A 17280-nucleotide genomic window follows, 5' to 3' on the forward strand; every position below is an offset into this window, starting at 1 on the left:
AAATTTTTTTTACAAAAATTTAAAATTTATTTTTGAGAGACAGGCAGAACGTGAGCAGGAAAGGGGCAGAGAGAGAAGGAGACACAGAATATGAAACAGGCTCCAGGCTGTAAGCTGTCAGCACAGAGCCCTGATGCGGGGCTCAAACTCATGAACTATGAGATCATGACCTGAGCGAAAATTGGATGCTTCACTGACTGAGCTGCCCAGGCCCCTATTTGTTGTTCTTGTGAATGGAAACTTCCTGTTACATTTATGTGCATATGTTGGGAGTGAGTGATTGCTTATGTTTGTGAAAGTTATTGATTCTGATATGTTTATCTTCTTTGAATTCTCTTGAGCTCTCTTAGTTCTAATAGTTTGTCATGTGATTCCTTTGTGTATTCTTGGTAGACAACTACATTATCTACAAATAATGACAACTTGCATTTTTAATTATATATATTTTTATATTTTTATTACACTTTTATTGCATGCTACTTCCTTTTCCTTTTCCTTTTTTTGTTTTTGTTTTTGTCTTGGCATTACTTACAATTTCCAGTAAAATGTTGAAGGGTAGTAAAGATAATAGGCATCCTTTTCATGTTCTTAACTTTAATGAGAGTGTGTCTAGCATTTCACCATTAAAAATGGTCCTTGCAGGGTGCCTGGGTGGCGCAGTCGGTTAAGCGTCCGACTTCAGCCAGGTCACGATCTCGCCGTCCGTAGGTTCGAGCCCCGCGTCGGGCTCTGGGCTGATGGCTCAGAGCCTGGAGCCTATTTCCGATTCTGTGTCTCCCTCTCTCTCTGCCCCTCCCCCGTTCATGCTCTGTCTCTCTCTGTCCCAAAAATAAATAAAAAACGTTGAAAAAAAATTAAAAAAATGGTCCTTGCTTAACTAGATTTCTGTAAGTCTCTAGGGTGAGCACATCCTAAGTAACTCCCCTCCCTCCACACGAGTCACCCCTTTGCATAACCCTTATCCCTTGAGTATGCATAGACCCTGTGACTTGCTTCTAACCAAAAGAATAAGGCAAATGTGATGGACTGTTTCTCCCATGATTATGTTACATTATATAAGACTGTCTTCAGGGGCTCTGGAGAAGAGATTCTCCTGCCAGCCTTGAAGAAGCAAAACTGTGAACTGCCTATGTGGCGGGTCATATGGCAAAGAACTGCAGACAGCCTCTGGGAAAATAACGGCAGCTTCTAGTCTCCAGCTTCCAGCCAATAAAAAGCTTTGTCCCTTAGTAAGTGCCTTGTGGCTCAGTGGGTTAAGCGTCCAACTTCGGCTCAGGTCATGATCTCGCGGTTCCTGAGTTTAAGCCCTGCATCAGGCTCCTCACTGACAGTGTGAAAGCTACTGGTGATTCTCTCTGTCTCTCTCTCTGTCTCTCTTCCCCTCCCCCAGTCGTACTTTCTCTCCTTCTCAAAATAATAAACAAACAAACAAAAAAAGTTTAGTCCCTTTGTCATACAACGAGGAAACGCATTCTGCTAACAACTAGAATGAGCTTGGAAACAGATTCTTCATTAGTTGAATCTCCCAAATGAGAACACCTTGATTGCAGACTTGTGAGACTTTGAACAGAGGACCCAGTTAAGCTGTGCCCAGAATCCTGATCCATGGAAACTGTGACATAATAAATGTGTTTCTTGAAGTTGTTAAGTTTAGGAAGAAAGAAATCTTGCCACTTGCAACAACGTGGGCAGACCTTGAGGGCATTATGCTAAGTGTATAACCCAGACACAGAAAGACATGGTCTCACTTATATGAGGACTCAAAAGAAGCTGAAGTCAGAAACAGAGACTAGAATGGTTGTTTCCGAGGGATGGGGGATGGGAGAAGAGGGGAGATGCTGGCCAAGAGCACAAACTTCCAATTACAAGATGAATACATTCTGGGGATCATAGTTACAATCTGGCGATTATAGTTGAAAATGCTGCTTTGGGGCACCGGGGTGGCTCAGTCGGTTAAGCGTCCGACTTCTGCTCAGGTCATGATCTCCCGGTCCGTGAGTTCAAGCCCCGTGTCAGGCTCTGTGCTGACCACTCAGAGCCTGGAGCCTGTTTCAGATTCTGTGTCTCCCTCTCTCTGACCCTTCCCTGTTCATGCTCTGTCTCTCTCTGTCTCAAAAATAAATAAACGTTAAAAAAATTAAAAAAAAAAAAAAAGAAAATGCTGCTTTATACACTTCAAAGTTGCTAAGGGAGTAGATCTTTCATGTTTTCACCACAAAAAAGAAACGGAAATTATGTGACATGATCGCAGTGTTAGCTAACCCCACGGCGATAACCATTTTGACATAGATAAATGTACAAATTAATACGTTGTGTATCTTAAACTTACACAGTATGTTGTTTGTCAATAAAGCTGAGGGCAAAAGTTGCCAAATTTGTGGGATATTTTTACAGCAGCTACAGAAAATGAACACAATTTTTTTTAAATCAAATTAAAGGGAATGTCTATCATTCCTATTCTGCCAAGATTTTTTTCTTTTTAGAAGCAGAATAGCTATTGAATTTCTATCAAATATCTTTTTTAATTTTTATGTTATTTTAAGATCAGGAGTCAGCAACCTTTTTCTGAAAAGGGCCAGGGAGTAAATATTGCAGACTCTGTCACAATATTCAGTTCTGTGGTTGTAGCACAGATGTAGTCACAGACAGTATGTGGATGTGAGAGTGTCGCTGTGTTCCAAAAAACCTTGTTCACAAAACCATGGCTGTCCAGTTTGGCCCACGGGTCGTGGTTTGCTAACTTCTAATTAAGATTATTGTATTATTTTTTCTCCTTGAACTTGTTAAATGAAATTTGTTATGGGACTTTCTAATATTAAATTGCCTTTACTTGTTCTGGTGTAAATTCTACCCGGGAATGATTTTTTTAATGCGCTGCTGGATGCAACTTGTTAAACTTTTATTTAGGACTTTAGCATTTGTGTTAATAAGTAATATTGGCCTATAGTTCCCTGACATTTTATCTTTGCTCAATTCATGTTATTTTAGTCTCGTAAAATGAGTTGGATAGCTTTTCAGCCTTTCCTAAATTGTACAAAAATGTGTATAATGTGGGAGTTATGTAGTCTTTAAAGGCTTGATAGATTTTTTTTGTTTGCAGTTTTTCCCCAAAACTAATCGATTATTTCTTGTTTGATTGGTTCTTGGGGATTTGGGCTTTTATTATTGGTTTATAATTTTATTATATTGGAATTTATTGAAATGTTCTTTTTAGCTTTATACACGTACAGTTTTCTGATGGCCTCACATATAGTTGAGAAGATGTGTCTCACCTATAACTTGGGTTCAAAGTTCTATTTTTATATATCTACTAGCTTATTATAAGTGATAGTCAAATCCTTTAAATCTTTTCATTTTGTCTATGGTATCTACTGATTAATAAAAAGAGCCTGTTAATTTTTAATATTACTTTAAGTGCTTTGTATGCACATGTGCATTTTTTTTTAAATTGTAAGCTACCTTAATCCTTTTAGAATAAGAAAAATCTGGTTTGTAAAAATATCTACAGAGTGTAGCCTTCTGTGAGTTTAAACAAAGATCAGAGGCATCCTTTCTCCTTTGCCATGATACATAGATCACTTCACCAAACATGCTTCTATGTGCAATGGTGGAAGGCATTCAATGATACATTGACAAGGAAGAGACTCAGGAAATGTAAGAGGTGGTCAACAATAATCCTTTTCTTTCTTCTCTATATTATATTTGTATACAATGAAACAATTGAAAAGGAGTATTTCATTTAGAATGTAACAAAGGCAATTAACATCTTGGTTGCTGTTATGGCATGTATACTTCTTCCATTTGGCAGCTCGGTCTAAAAGTAAGAGTTACCTATTAATAATACACTTAAACCTCTAACTCACTTTCAGTTAGGGATGGTGGCCACATCATTTTTTAAATTATTATTATTATTATTATTTTGAAAGAGAGAGAGCATGTGCAAGCAGGGAAGGGGCAGAGAGAGAAGAAGAGAGAGAGAATCCCAAGCAGGCTCCACACTGTCAGCACAGAGCCTGATGCGGAGCTTGATCTCACCAACTGTGAGGTCATGAACTGAGCTGAAATCAAGAGTCAGATGCTTAATGGACTGAACCACCCAGGCACCCTGATGGTGGCCATATCTTTATGGAATTTACACATACCGTGTACACATTGTGAGCTTAACCCCTGTGGGAGTAACTTTTTGATTAAATTATTCATCCTGAACAAGGAGAACTAATACCCAGATTTCATACAATGAACATGAAAAGTGACTACCTCACACCAGTCTACAGACACATCAGGGTTGTTGCAGAGCTTCCTGTAAAAACATTTCACATCTTGATTCTTCACTTCTGGACCAAAGAGTTCCTCCACGGCTGCATAAAACTTGTCATAATCAATTGCATCTGCATCGTAACAAAGTGCAGGAACATCGTTATCAGACTCCAAGGACTATATTGCATGTCTCAGCTTCTTTTTCTATATTCTAATCTATTTCATTATTTCAACCTATTAAAACCAGATTATGATGCATTTTAAGGTTCTTTTAATTAGAAACAGAACTAGTCCCTTGATTAAAATATTAGAAGAAAATATTTTACTTTGGTGTTTAGTTTTTCCTCCAAAACTTGTATTTCAACTATTTTAGGAGTTTTATTCAGGAATACAAAGATAGGAAAGTGGATTACTTCCTTCCTGTCAGGAAAATTTTTACCAATCAAGAGTGTCTGCTAGAGCCCATCTTCAAGGAAAGGGAGTAATTCTTGATAGGTTCTTTGAAACTATTTGGACACCACACACACACACACACACACACACACACACGCACACACACACCATACTTGAATATTGATTTTGCCAAACTTGGTGATTCACCTGGGAGCTACTGTTCTGTCTAAAGGCAAGAAGGAATTAGAAGCAAAGGTACATTGAGAATTTGTTATGTGTGGGAACTGAGCTAGACACTGGAATTAGAATGCAAAATTAGATAGACAAGTTCCCTTCCTCTGGGAATTTACGTCCTAGTGGAAGACACAGCAAATCAACAAGTAAACCAACAAATAAAGTATTTACAGATTGTGATGGGCAAGACTAATTACTAGAGATAGACATTCGATTAATGGTTATCTAATGTGAGAGGTGACAGGACATGAGGAGACTCTGGGATGCTAGAAATGTTCTTTGTCTGGATCTGGTTGGCAGCTGCAGGTATGTTTACCAATGTCCAAATTTGCTGTGCTATATACTTAAGATTAGTTATGTTCTTTGGGCTCCAATGTATGCATATTATACCTTAGGAGCAAAGTAAAAGTTATTAGGTATAGAGTGAGCTAAGTGCTAGGAAGGAAACCAATAGGGAGCTATGAGAGAATTCTTTATCTATCAGTGTTGGTGGGCAGGGAAGCCTTTCTAAGGACACAAGTAAAAACAGTCAAGCTAAGACCTAATAAGCAAAAAGAATTCAGCCATGTGTAAAGTTAGATAACAGCATTTTAGGCAGAGGCCAACCAAAGACTCATGTTCTGAGAAGGTCTGTGGATATGGAGTATAGTGAGGACAGGGAAAGCACTGTGAGGTGAGATTACCAAGAGGGAGGGTTAAGCTGGAGTCAGTAGTTTTTAATTTATTCTAAGCATGAGAGTAAGCATGATGGTAAGGTATTGCCTTAAACTTTTCTCAAAGCACACTGGCTGCTGTAAGGGCAGCTATAAAGAGTGACAGCTATAAGAGTGACAGCTATAAACCTAGCAAGGGCTAGTGCATTCATCTGGGATTCAGGTAGTGGAGGCCTGGCCAGAAAGATGCACTAGCCAATATACATCCTGGGCTGTCTTGGAAAGTCCAATTTATACTGATATTCTCAACTTAGTTAATAATAACAACCCCTTTCACTCTTGAAAGTGTCCTCAATTGGATGATAAGTGATGTAGGCACTGAGAGGTAGCACTGGCAATGGCGAGATATATTTGGAAGTAGAATGACAAAGACTTATAACTGGAAGCTGTTGGGGGCAGGAGTGGAGAGTGAAGGACAAGCAGGATTCCAGAGCAACAGGTCTCATCCGGGGGAGGATTTGCCGTCTATCTCCCACAGGGACACTGGCAATGTTGACTGTGGACAATTTTGATTGTTGCAGTTAGGAATGGAAGTGCTATGTCATCTAGTAGGTAGAGGCCAGAGATACTAACCATCCCACGATGCACAGGATAGCCCCTCCCTCACCCCACATACACATACACAGAACAAAGAATCAACCAGCCCCAAATGTCAATAGTGCCAAAGTTGAGATATCCTGTTCTAGAATGACACTCACGGTTTTGGTTTTAAATCTCAAGCAAGTATTGGTGTTATTTACCAAAACAGAAGCAACTGAGGAAGGACCATGGGTCTTGGAGGGGGGAGAATAAAGCATTCCCTCTTGGTCATATTAAATGTAAAATTCCTATGAGATATTCAAATAGTTTAGCTGCTTTACATTCACACCATCGTGAGTATGATGTGTCTCCTTGTAAATGAGTCTCACTGTAAATGCCACTGGATGAGGATGATGAAACTTTCCTTTCCTGGGTGATTTTAATTCTCTCAGGTCAACTTGACAAGATGATCGAACAGTAATATTACACAGATGAATTCCTTGGGTGAATTCCTTGACATCATTTTTGAGATAGACACTGTTACATTAAAAACATTCTCTCTAGTTTTTAGCTTCTTGCCTATCATGAGAAGTAGACCCTATTTTCCAGTACTTACGAATAAATATGAATATATGCTAGTATTAGAAGTCTGATGAAAGTTAAGATTATATTTCTTCTTTCTCAATCTTTTAGGTCAGTCCCTCTCTCATAGAAGGAAATTTATCTGTACTTATTATTTTTTTATCAAATCTATACTGTATATCTACATATCTATTGTACATTATACTGTGGGATATTATAGTATAATATATAAAATATATATTGCTATATATCCATTAGAATATATTCTTTCTGTATAGATACATATTTACATATACATACACATAAACATATATACTATAGAGGAAGGAAGTTTTTCAATGTGGCTTTGTGATTGCAAGCTTTAAGTGAAAGCAAGATTAACTTGTTTGCTTAGCACACATTTCAAGAGTACTTCCTGGATATAAGACTCTGGGCTAACCATAAGGTTATAAAGCCTTCAAAGCACTCACAGTTCAAGTGCTATGGCAAAGAAGAGGCAGGAACACACACATTTCAGCAGGTTAGGTGCAGCAGGGAAATTCCTCGAGATGGCAAGTTAACAGTGTGCTAAGGATGGCTTTGCCTGGGGAAAGTTCTTACAAAGAGATGACATTTGATTTGGGTCTTAAAAGATGAGCAAAAGTTATAGGCACAAAAAAGGGAGGAAAGGGAATCTACACTTGGAAAATGACACATGCAAAATCAGAGTCATAAGTCATTGGGAATGCTGACAAGTTCATATTAGGACAGAAAGTTTATGAAGGGAAGTTCCAGGAGCTGAGGCTGGAAAGGTAGATTGAGGCATGGCTGGGAATAGCCCCGAATGTCAAGTTAACATATATGGACTTTATTTTTTTTAATTTTTTTTAATGTTTATTTATTTTTGGGACAGAGAGAGACAGAGAGAGACAGAGCATGAATGGGGGAGGGGCAGAGAGAGAGGGAAACACAGAATTGGAAGCAGGCTCCAGGCTCCGAGCCATCAGCCCAGAGCCTGATGCGGGGCTCGAACTCATGGACCGTGAGATCGTGACCTGAGCTGAAGTCGGACGCTTAACTGACCGAGCCACCCAGGTGCCCCAACATATATGGACTTTAAAGCTGAGTTAATAAGCCAGCAATGTGGCAGTTTAAAAAAAAAATTAAAATAACTCTTGGGGCACCTGGGTGGCTCAGTTGGTTGAGCATCCCACTCTTGATTTTGATTCAAGTCATGATCCCAGGGTTGTGGGATTGAGCCTTGGTTTCCAGCTGAGCATGGAACCTGGTTAAGATTCTCTCTCTCCTCCTTTCCTCCTCTCCCCCACTCATGTTCTCTTTCTCTCTTTGTCTAAAAAATTTTCAAAAATAAGGCAATAACACTTGGCAAGAAGACTATTATATTGAAAGGCTGTTGTAATAACCCAAGAGTGAGATACCGTCATGAAATAGTCAAAGGTTATAGCAAGATATCTGGCTCAGGAGACTATGTAGGTGGAGTCTCTGCTTTAAGGTTGATAGAGAACACAGGCAAGGCTCAAAAAAAAGGAGGCAAAGAAAGAATGAGAAAGGGGAAAAAAAGAGAGAGGTGTGATGAGACACCCAGAAGGAGACAGTTTCTGGAAGCAGAGGCAGCAAGCTGCTAATGCCGTGAAATAGCCAAGTAAGCTGGAAAATGAAACAATTGATTGAATTCGGCAGCCGTCTTAGGTGATGAAACACCTTGGTAAGAGCATTTTCAGCAAAGTGATGAGAGAAGTCAGACTTGAGTAGATTGAAAATTAAGTGGTGACACTGTGGGGAGATTTAGTGGTGAATCAAAGGAAAGGCATACAGTGGCAGCTTATAGGGAAGAACAAGTCAAGGTCAGGACGTTTGGGTATATTTTTAGTTTGAGAGGACAAAGCCAAAAAAAAAAAAAAAAGGAGATTTTGAAGTTGTTGCAGTAGAGTGATAGCTTTGGAGAAGAGGAGGGGTAGAAGAATGACAGGTGCTGGTTTGGGAAACTCAGAAGTGGAGTAAAGGGAGTTTGAGAGAATTCTTGTCTTTTGGCATTGCTTTTTCTTATGATGATGTAAGCTTGGCCAAGGGGAGCTGAGATCCAGACAGGATTCAACAAAAGTGGTAAGGGTTTGGAAAATCAATTACAGATAAATTACAGGTAGACTGGGGAAAATTTTTTTAACTATATAAAAAATCAAAAAATAAAAGTTTTGTCTACAGGTTCAGAAAGCCCAGCCAAGTTCATAATCATCTAAATACTACATCCAGAAGCCCTGAGTCTTAGCTCTAACACATAGAGGTTGAGTGACTTGGGCAGATGTACCTGTACTTCCCATCCTTTAACAAGTAAAATGGGGGTGGTAGCAATAACAGTAATATTTGTTGTGAGAATCAATTAAATTATATTTATTAAGGTGATTTACAAATTCTTAAACACTGTTCAAATAATACCAGTTTTGTGTTTGAATATGGAAAGTCAACAATTTAACTTATTTGTGGCTGTCCAGCCTGGCACGTTAAGAGGCTGGCCATGCTGACCCCTTTGCAATTGTATGGGTTCTGCTGTTTTTCTTGTAACAGCAGGATTTGTTCCATTAGTCTTTTACTCTGCTGTTAAGCCTTATTTGTCACTGCTGTCCTCAGTGCCCCGAAGTTGTCCCCTTGAGTCCTGACCATGGTGGTGTACTTTCCATTCTGTGTTGGTATTTCTGCTGTTAATGATCCTGGCAGACCACTGCCTACCTTGTTCCCCTTACCTTGGCATGCTCCAAATTATTCCAGCCTAGAGACATAAGGGGAAGCCCAGGCAGTGAACAAAAATTTCAGAAAAACTTTGCCCTGCTTATGAATGTCTTTATGGTCTCGTGATACCCTTACGAGGTGGCAGGGCAGCTTCTATGGCTCGCTGTGCACTACTGGGAATCCCAGGTCAACCAGCAAGACATCAGAGGTAGATCCCACAGAAGAATGCTTAGATGCCACTTAATGAAACCCCTTAATTTTACTTTTGATGTCTCAAATTTAGGTTCAAGGAAATGAACAAAGCTTCCCCAGGACGACTTAGCTAGTTAGGGACAGAGTCAGAACTCAGGCCTCCCGTTCAATGTCTTTGCTATTAAGCAACATTGCTTCTCTTTGATGGCTTAAAACTTTGGACAGTTCTAAACACAGACCCAATTGGGTGCCCTATAATCACTGATCTTACCTTCTTTTTGTATAAACAGGCCTGCTTTTTCATCTCTTTTCTGGGCTGCTACATGTTCAAGCAATTTTTCAAACCCTTTCAAGGCTGTCTTGAAATTGCTAATCTGAAGTGCAGTGCTTAAATGCTTTTCCTCCTTGATATCCATAGGGACATGGGGTTATTTCTTTCTGTACAGAAATAAATAGCACAAATTTGCCAACTTGGAAAACCTTCCAGTTGGTACAGTGCCTCCCTGCTGTCTCAGTTTTGTCCCAGGTCTCATTCCTTCGGTCTTAAAATCCCATACTGTGGGTAGGAGTCAGAGTCGTCACTAGGATGTTAGCAGGGAGGAACGCTGACTTAATCTAATGCATTTCATATATGCAAACATTTCAGTAAGTATCCTGACCTCATAATGTTACCAGTGTCCTTCAAACGGCCCTCATTGCATCATAATATCTCTGTCACCTCCCCTTCCTTCATAAGGAGGGCATTAAGCTTTCCTTCCCCACAAACTGTGTGCGGGCGTGTGTGTGTGTGTGTGTGTGTGTGTGTGTACAGTGTGTATGTACACTGTCTGGAGGGAAGTAGAATAGGTAAAGGCCAGTGAAAGAAACTTGGCATTACTTTCCCTCTCCTAGATCTCTTCCTACCTCAAACCATCTGCCTTCCTCAAAATGCTGTGGAGAGTCACCTTACCACTCATTCTTGTAGCTTTGCTGGATATGGAACCAAAAACTTCTCAAGATGAAGGTATATTTCAGCATTTGTCATTTCTGTCCCAAATAAAGTTATCTTTAGAGGTCCTAGGGAATAAAGAAGTCTCTTCTTCCTTTATGCATTGACCTTCAGTGGAAATGATCAAGTGAGGCAGGAGTGGGGAAGGGGTAGTTTTTGATTTGAGAGGAAAGTTCTTCAAGATGTTATTAGTTGAATGCAGCATGGGGAATATAGTCAATAATATTGTAATGATATAGGATGGTAACAGATGATAGCTACGCTTATAATGGTGAGCATTGAGTAATGTCAAGCCACATGCTGTACACCTGAAATGAATACGACATTGTTTGTCAACTATACTTCAGTAAAACAAAACAAAACAGAAAACCCTGACCAGCCCTTCTCAAACTATCAAGGTCATGAGAAATGAGGAATGTCTGAGAAACTATCACAGTCAAGAGAAGCCTAAGGAGATTTGGTTACTCGGCGTAACGTGGCATCCTGGTTGGGATCCTGGAACGCAAAAAGACATTAGGTAAAAACTAAAGCAATCTGGCTAAGCTGGGGCCTTCAGTTATTAGCGAGCATCAAAACTGTTTCCTCAGTTGTAACAAATACACTAGTACAAGATGTTAATAAAAAGAGAAACTGGGTGAGTAGGTATATGGGAACTGTGTGCACTATCTTCTGGTTTTCAGTAACTCAAAAACTGTTCTAGAGGGGTGCCTTGCTGGCTCAGTTGGAAGAACATGTGATGCTTGATCTCGGGATCATGAGATTGAGCCCTATGTTGGGTGTACAGATTGCTAAAGAATAAATAAACTTGAAAAAATAAAGTACATTTACAAGGTGAAATGGTTTCCCCGAGCTAGTCTAAAAAGATGATACAAGAGAAGGCATCCTGATGTCACTCCTCCGTGTGCCTGTCTCTTGAGTCACATTCCTGAAGCCTGGACTGATGCCATCTGTGTATCAGGGCATAGCTGTCATACTGCTCTCCACCTTTGCCATCATTTGGGAAATTTCCTTATCCAATCTCCTATGCCTTTCTTGTTATTCCCTCATTTTGGTGGCTTACGTACAAAAATAGTGCCTGGGAAATACATTTTTGTTATACCTTGCGTGTTTGAAGATATTCTTAACCTTCTCTTGCATTTGATTGATATTAGGTTGGGTATAGAATCCTAGGTTGGAAATCACTTTCGTTTAATATTCTGAAGATTTTATTCCACTGTCTTTTGTTTCTCATGTTGTTACAAGAAGTCTTTTCAGATCAGTTTCTGCTGCTAATCATAAGCTAGTCTATCCCTGATTCTTTGTACATAACTTGTTTTTATCCCCTGCCCCTTACACACATGCACACAAGGAAGCTTATACATGTTCTTTTTCTCCCAAGTGTATAAAAATTTCACTACAATGGCTATTGGTGTGGATCTCTCTCTCTCTCTCTCTCTCTCTCTCTGCTTTTAAGGGCAAGGTTCTAAGTGAAATTTCATTTTTAAACAAATGTATGCATTTGTTTAAACGTCTGCATTGGGGAAGGGGAATGTGGACAGATACACAATTTATACATCAAGCTGATTCCTATGCATCTGAGGAGCTATATGCACTAGGAGAACTGACATTCAGAACTGAAGACATGCAAGATTCTCTCTCTCCCTCTCTTTTTTAATTCAACTACATTCATTAAATTATGTTTCATAAGGCAGGAAAAGATGCAGATATATTTGGCAAGATATTTCTTTTTTTTTTGTTTTCTTTTTTTTTTAATATATGAAATTTATTGTCAAATTGGTTTCCATACAACACCCAGTGCTCATCCCAAAAGGTGGCAAGATATTTCTGTAAGGGCTCTGTTTCCCACCAGGGACCAAGGTTAGAGAGAGTAGGGAAGCATGCATCCCAGTCCTTGGAAGTTTACTTGATTGTGCAAGTGTTGAAGTTCCCTCTCACATGACATGTGTACGATGCGGAAGGCTGGGGGTTATCAGTGATCCCATGCAAGAATGACAGATAAAACATGTCTCCATTCCCCCTCACTGCCCCCTTGTATTTTATAAAGGATTTGCTTGGAATATAGAGACATGGATGATTTAATGCTCCAGTGTAGGAAGATATTAAAATGGACCCCTTGATGCCTTGGAAGGGGCCCCACAATACAACTGAAGAACTCCCCCATTCTAAAGGACAGGGCTGCACAGTCCATGCAGGAAGATGCACAGAGATACTGGGAAGCCAGTTCTGCAGGTAGTAGCTCATTCTCACCTTCAAACTACTGAAGAGAAGGTAGTTTCTTAGGAGATCGAGGAGAGCACTAGTTAACAGTTCCTTGGAATTTCAGAGCAAAGGGCCGAGACTTTTCTCAATTTCTTTCTACCCAGTGGGCACCAGAGGGGAGAAACTGAGGGTGGCCAGTTCTCCACAGCAGTCCACACCCAGAATTTGGTGTGACTAGAATGCATACATTTCGAGAGGAGTAGATGCTAGACTCTGAGGGCCCCTACTGGAGAAGACTGCCTGCAGGGTCTGGGGGCCCTAACCAGGGTCCTAGGGGGAGATGCAAGCAGACAGCTGACAAAGGCATTACCTCTGTCAAGGGACTTGTGAGAGAAAGATCTCTGTCACTTCAGGTCCTCAAAAGAACCCACGAATCACCCTAGAAAATGACAGCACTTAAAATCTACCACAATCTGAGGGTGCCAACATCAGATGACAACTTTACCAATCAAGGAAGACAGGCTTTGGAACCTCATAAAATATCATTCAAAGGCAGTTAAAGAACAGGTGCAGAGAAGACATTTGAAATCAGTAATGGGAGAGAGTAAAGTTACTTTCTGCTTACACCTGCTGAGTCCAGCTTGCTCAATAAACTGGTTACATCTGTTTCCTTTTCCTACTCTGAGAAATGCAGGCACAATTTGCATCTACTTTTTTATTGTGAAAATATACATAACATAAAAGTGTACACAAGTCAGTGGCTTGAAGCACACTTACAATGTTATGCAACTGTCACCACTGTCTACTTCAGAACTTTTTCATCATCCCAAATTGAAGTTCTGTGATCTTAACCACTAACTCCCAATTCCTCCCACCTCAGTCCTCAGCCCCTGACTTTCCATCTCCATGAATTTGCCTATTCTAGGTACCGCATGTAAGTGGAATCATACAATATTCGTCCTTCTGTGTCTGACTTATTTCACTTAGCATAATTTTTTTCAAGGTTTATCCATGTTGTAATGTACTAGAAATTCATTCCTTTCTATAGACTGAATACGATTCCATTTTATGCCACATTTGGTTTATCCATTTGTCTGATAACGGACATGTGGTTCATTTCCACATTTTGGTTGCTATGAACATCAGTGTACAAATATCTGTTGAAGTCCCTGCTTTCAATTCTTTTGGAGACTAGATAGATAGATATATGTAATTACTGGATCATATGATAATTCTATGCTTAACTTTTTGAGGAGCTGCCACACTGTTTGCATAGTGGCTACACCATCTTACATTGTCAGCAGCAGCACACCAGGGTTATAATTTCTCCACATCCTTGCCAACACTTATTATTTTCCATTTTTTGTTTTAGTTTTTACTTTTTGAGAATAGCCATTCTAGCAGGTGCGAAGTGATATTTTATTGTGGTTTTGATTTGCATTTCTGTAGTGACTAATGATATTGAGCATCTTTTTATGCACTTGTTGGCTATTTGTATATCTTTGAAGGAATGTCTATTTAAGTCCTTTGCCCATTTTTGAATTGGGTTGCTTGGGGTTTTTTGTTGTTGTTATTGTTGAGTTGCAGGAGTTCTTTTTATATTCTATATATCAATCCTTCATAGATCTATGATTCACAAATATTTTATTGACTGTCATTTCACTCTCTTGATAGTGTCATTTGATGCACAAAAGTTTTAAATTTTGTTGGAGTTCATTTATGTATTTTTTCTTATGTTGCCTATGCCTTTGGTGCCATATTGAAGAAATCATTGCCAAAGCCAATGCAATGAAGACTTTTCTCCTATGTTTTCTTCTAAGAGTTCTATAGTTTTAGTGTTTAAGTTTAGTGGTTTGCTGCTTTTTGAGTCAATTTTTCTAAATGGTATAAGAGAAGGGTCCAACTTGATTTTTTTGTTTGTTTGTTTTTTGTTTGCATTTGGACATCAGGGTTTCCTACCACCATTTGTTGGAAAGACTTTCCTTTCCCCATTGAATGGTCTTGACAGCCTTGTCAAAAATCAATTGACCATATACGTGAAGGGTTATATCTTGACTATTCTGTTCCATTGATCTATGTCTGTCCTTATGCACTTGCTTATTCTGTTCCATTGGTCTATGTCTGCCCTTATGCACTGGCTTTTTAAGGTGTGGTATTTTGCCATCTCCTATCATAACATATTTCTAAAAATAAATAAAAATATATATCATTATTGACAATATAAATCATATTTCTGGTATTAGTCTGCTTCTGTTGAGTATAATAAATATCTTTAGCAGTTAATAGTATTATAATAATGACTCTATCAAAATACTTACACATTTGCCAAAAGCCTCTTACTCCTTTTTTTCCTTCCTTGCTATTATTCTTCTTCCATATAGGTTTCCCTGGACTTTACTCTGAGAGAATAAAAGCAAAAGTCCTTTTATTAAAATGGCCATGGCCCTGCATGATCTGCCCAGTCACTGGTCACCCATATTTCTGCCCTCATTTCTTAATTCCCCTCTGCTCCAGCCACATCGGTTTCCTTGTTTTTCCTCCAAAATGCTAAGAACAGTCCTAACCCAGTACATGCTCCCTGTGCTTGCAGAACTTAGCATGGCTATCCATAACCATTTGTACAAAATAATCTTTTCGCTCTCTCCCCCATACCCTTTCTCTGCCTTATTTTTTCTTTATGACACATATCAGCATCTGACACACTACACATGTACTTACTTGGTTATTATCTATCCCAACACTACCAGAATGTAAGCTTTGTGAGGGCAGGGACTCAGCACCAATGAACGAACGAACGAATGAATGAATGCTTTAGAAAAAAATATAGTGAGCCCTTTATTCATTCAACAAATATTTATTGAGAACTTACTGTAGACTAGATAGGAAGTGTGATGAAAACATAGTGAACGTTAAACATATTAAACATATAGAACTTGTTAAATGTTTGCATACATCTAAAATATAAAATTGTATGAGGGGCACCTGGGTGGCTCAGTCAGTTGAGTGTCCGACTTTGGCTCAGGTCATGATCTCACAGTTCGTGGGTTCCAGCCCCGCATCAAGCTCTGTGCTGACATCTCAGAGCCTGGAGTCTGCTTCAGATTGTGTCTCCCTCTCTCTCTGCTCCTCCCCTGTTCACATGCTGTCTCTCTCTCTCAAAAATAAAGATTAAAAAAAAATTTAAATTAGATGAATTTTTTAAAGGTGTGGATGGGTGAATAAGTCTCATAGATGACAAATCCAGATTGGAATCTTTAAAGGCAAATCAAGGTTTTGAGGGCGAACCCCCCCCCCCCCCAGCTACTGCTCAATGCACCAGGGTGGAGAGATCACCCCGCCCTATTTGATTCTGCATTTCCAGGGAATTTAGAATGGGGGTTCAGTGAAGCTAGTGATTTTCTACTGGTCTTTTGAACAGGGGTAGAAGGGGTAAACACCCTCATAGAGGACAATTCCTTTGCCCTTCCACACTGTGCTTGTCACCAGCACCCAGGGCCACCTTCAGGTCTGGCTCAGGACTGTGGTCCTCCTGTGGGACCTTGTTAGAGGCTGTGCAGGGACAGCGGTGCAGCCCTCGCAGACTAAGATCACGTTCACAACCTATATTTGACTTGTACTATATTTTCATGGCTACTGGGGAAAAGGCCAAGTGGAAAATGTGTGTTCTAAATATAGCACCTACCTCTCTATAGCAGCTAGATTTAGGTTGAAGCTTTGAGAGCACAGCCTGGATGGTCACCGCCAGTGAAGAGCTTTGGCAGGCCTCAGTAACAGGACAGGAGAGAACGATGGCGGGCCTAGGGGTCCAGCCTGGGGCTCACTTACCTGTGTGAGATGAGAATAATGTTGTGGGCTAGCAGTAAGTTATTACAGCTTCCTGGGATGGTGAGAAACCCAAGATGGGAGGCCCTCACCTACCCTCTCATTAGCTTGTGTTAGGCGCAGGCGCTCATGAATGTTTATAAACGAGAAAATGCACGAGTGAATTGGGTGCATGGGTGTGATGCTTTCAAGCCGGGTGCAGGGAGATGGGATGTGCGGAGCCACTGCGGTGGATTTGCCTCCCTACTGCCTTCTCCTCCCTGCTCGCCTACTGCTGTCCACTAGTGCGGGCACACGCTGGGGCAGTGGGTGCTGGGGTCAGGAAGGAGAGTCTGGAGCCCCAGATGCGAGCAAAGCAGAGGATACGCCAGAGGTGAGCTGCGGAAAAGCGCCAGAAGGAGGGAGCGGGGTTACGAGGAGGTTGAGAGCGCGCGGAGCCGCAGGGAACTCGGCGCTCAGAGGGGCGGGGGTGTAGGGGGCGGAGCTATACGGGCGCGCGGCGCGGAAGAGGGCGGGGCTACGAGAGGGAGCTAGCGGTGTGGGGACCGGCGGGAACGCACCACGCGGGGGATAGGGGCGGGGCTACAGGAGAGCGCCCAGGGGAAGGGGGCGGGGCCTCGGGGAGCGGGGAGGGGCGGGAACGCGACGCGCGGGGTA

At 40.7% G+C, this 17280-nt stretch overlaps 1 protein-coding gene and 1 long non-coding RNA gene across 5 annotated transcripts in view; both read right to left on the minus strand.

Moving 5' to 3' along the window:
- Nucleotides 1–15836, minus strand: part of WDR64 (WD repeat domain 64) — a 152057-nt gene extending 136221 nt beyond the window's left edge. Inside the window, exons 1-3 of one of the 4 annotated variants that reach the window (XM_045049232.1) lie at nucleotides 15784–15836; nucleotides 15120–15200; nucleotides 4258–4388 (exon numbers count right to left, since the gene is read on the minus strand). In XM_045049232.1, coding sequence (XP_044905167.1) covers nucleotides 4258–4388; nucleotides 15120–15123 — 135 coding nt within the window. In that variant the 5' untranslated portion in view covers nucleotides 15124–15200; nucleotides 15784–15836. Of the gene's footprint in view, nucleotides 1–4257; nucleotides 4389–9885; nucleotides 10284–15119; nucleotides 15201–15783 lie in introns of those variants that run through there. The other 3 variants (XM_045049233.1, XM_003999137.5, XM_019821525.2) reach the window with 3 other exon arrangements.
- Nucleotides 15837–15895: 59 nt separating this feature from the next.
- Nucleotides 15896–17198, minus strand: LOC109495537. Its single transcript, XR_002150978.2, has 3 exons — nucleotides 16720–17198; nucleotides 16484–16626; nucleotides 15896–15955 (listed from the first exon to the last, which is right to left on the minus strand). It is a non-coding gene; the product is annotated as an uncharacterized LOC109495537 (long non-coding RNA).
- Between the last annotated feature and the right edge of the window lie 82 nt (nucleotides 17199–17280).

Source organism: Felis catus, chromosome F1 (assembly GCF_018350175.1).
Source record: "Felis catus isolate Fca126 chromosome F1, F.catus_Fca126_mat1.0, whole genome shotgun sequence".
NCBI lineage: Eukaryota > Metazoa > Chordata > Mammalia > Carnivora > Felidae > Felis > Felis catus.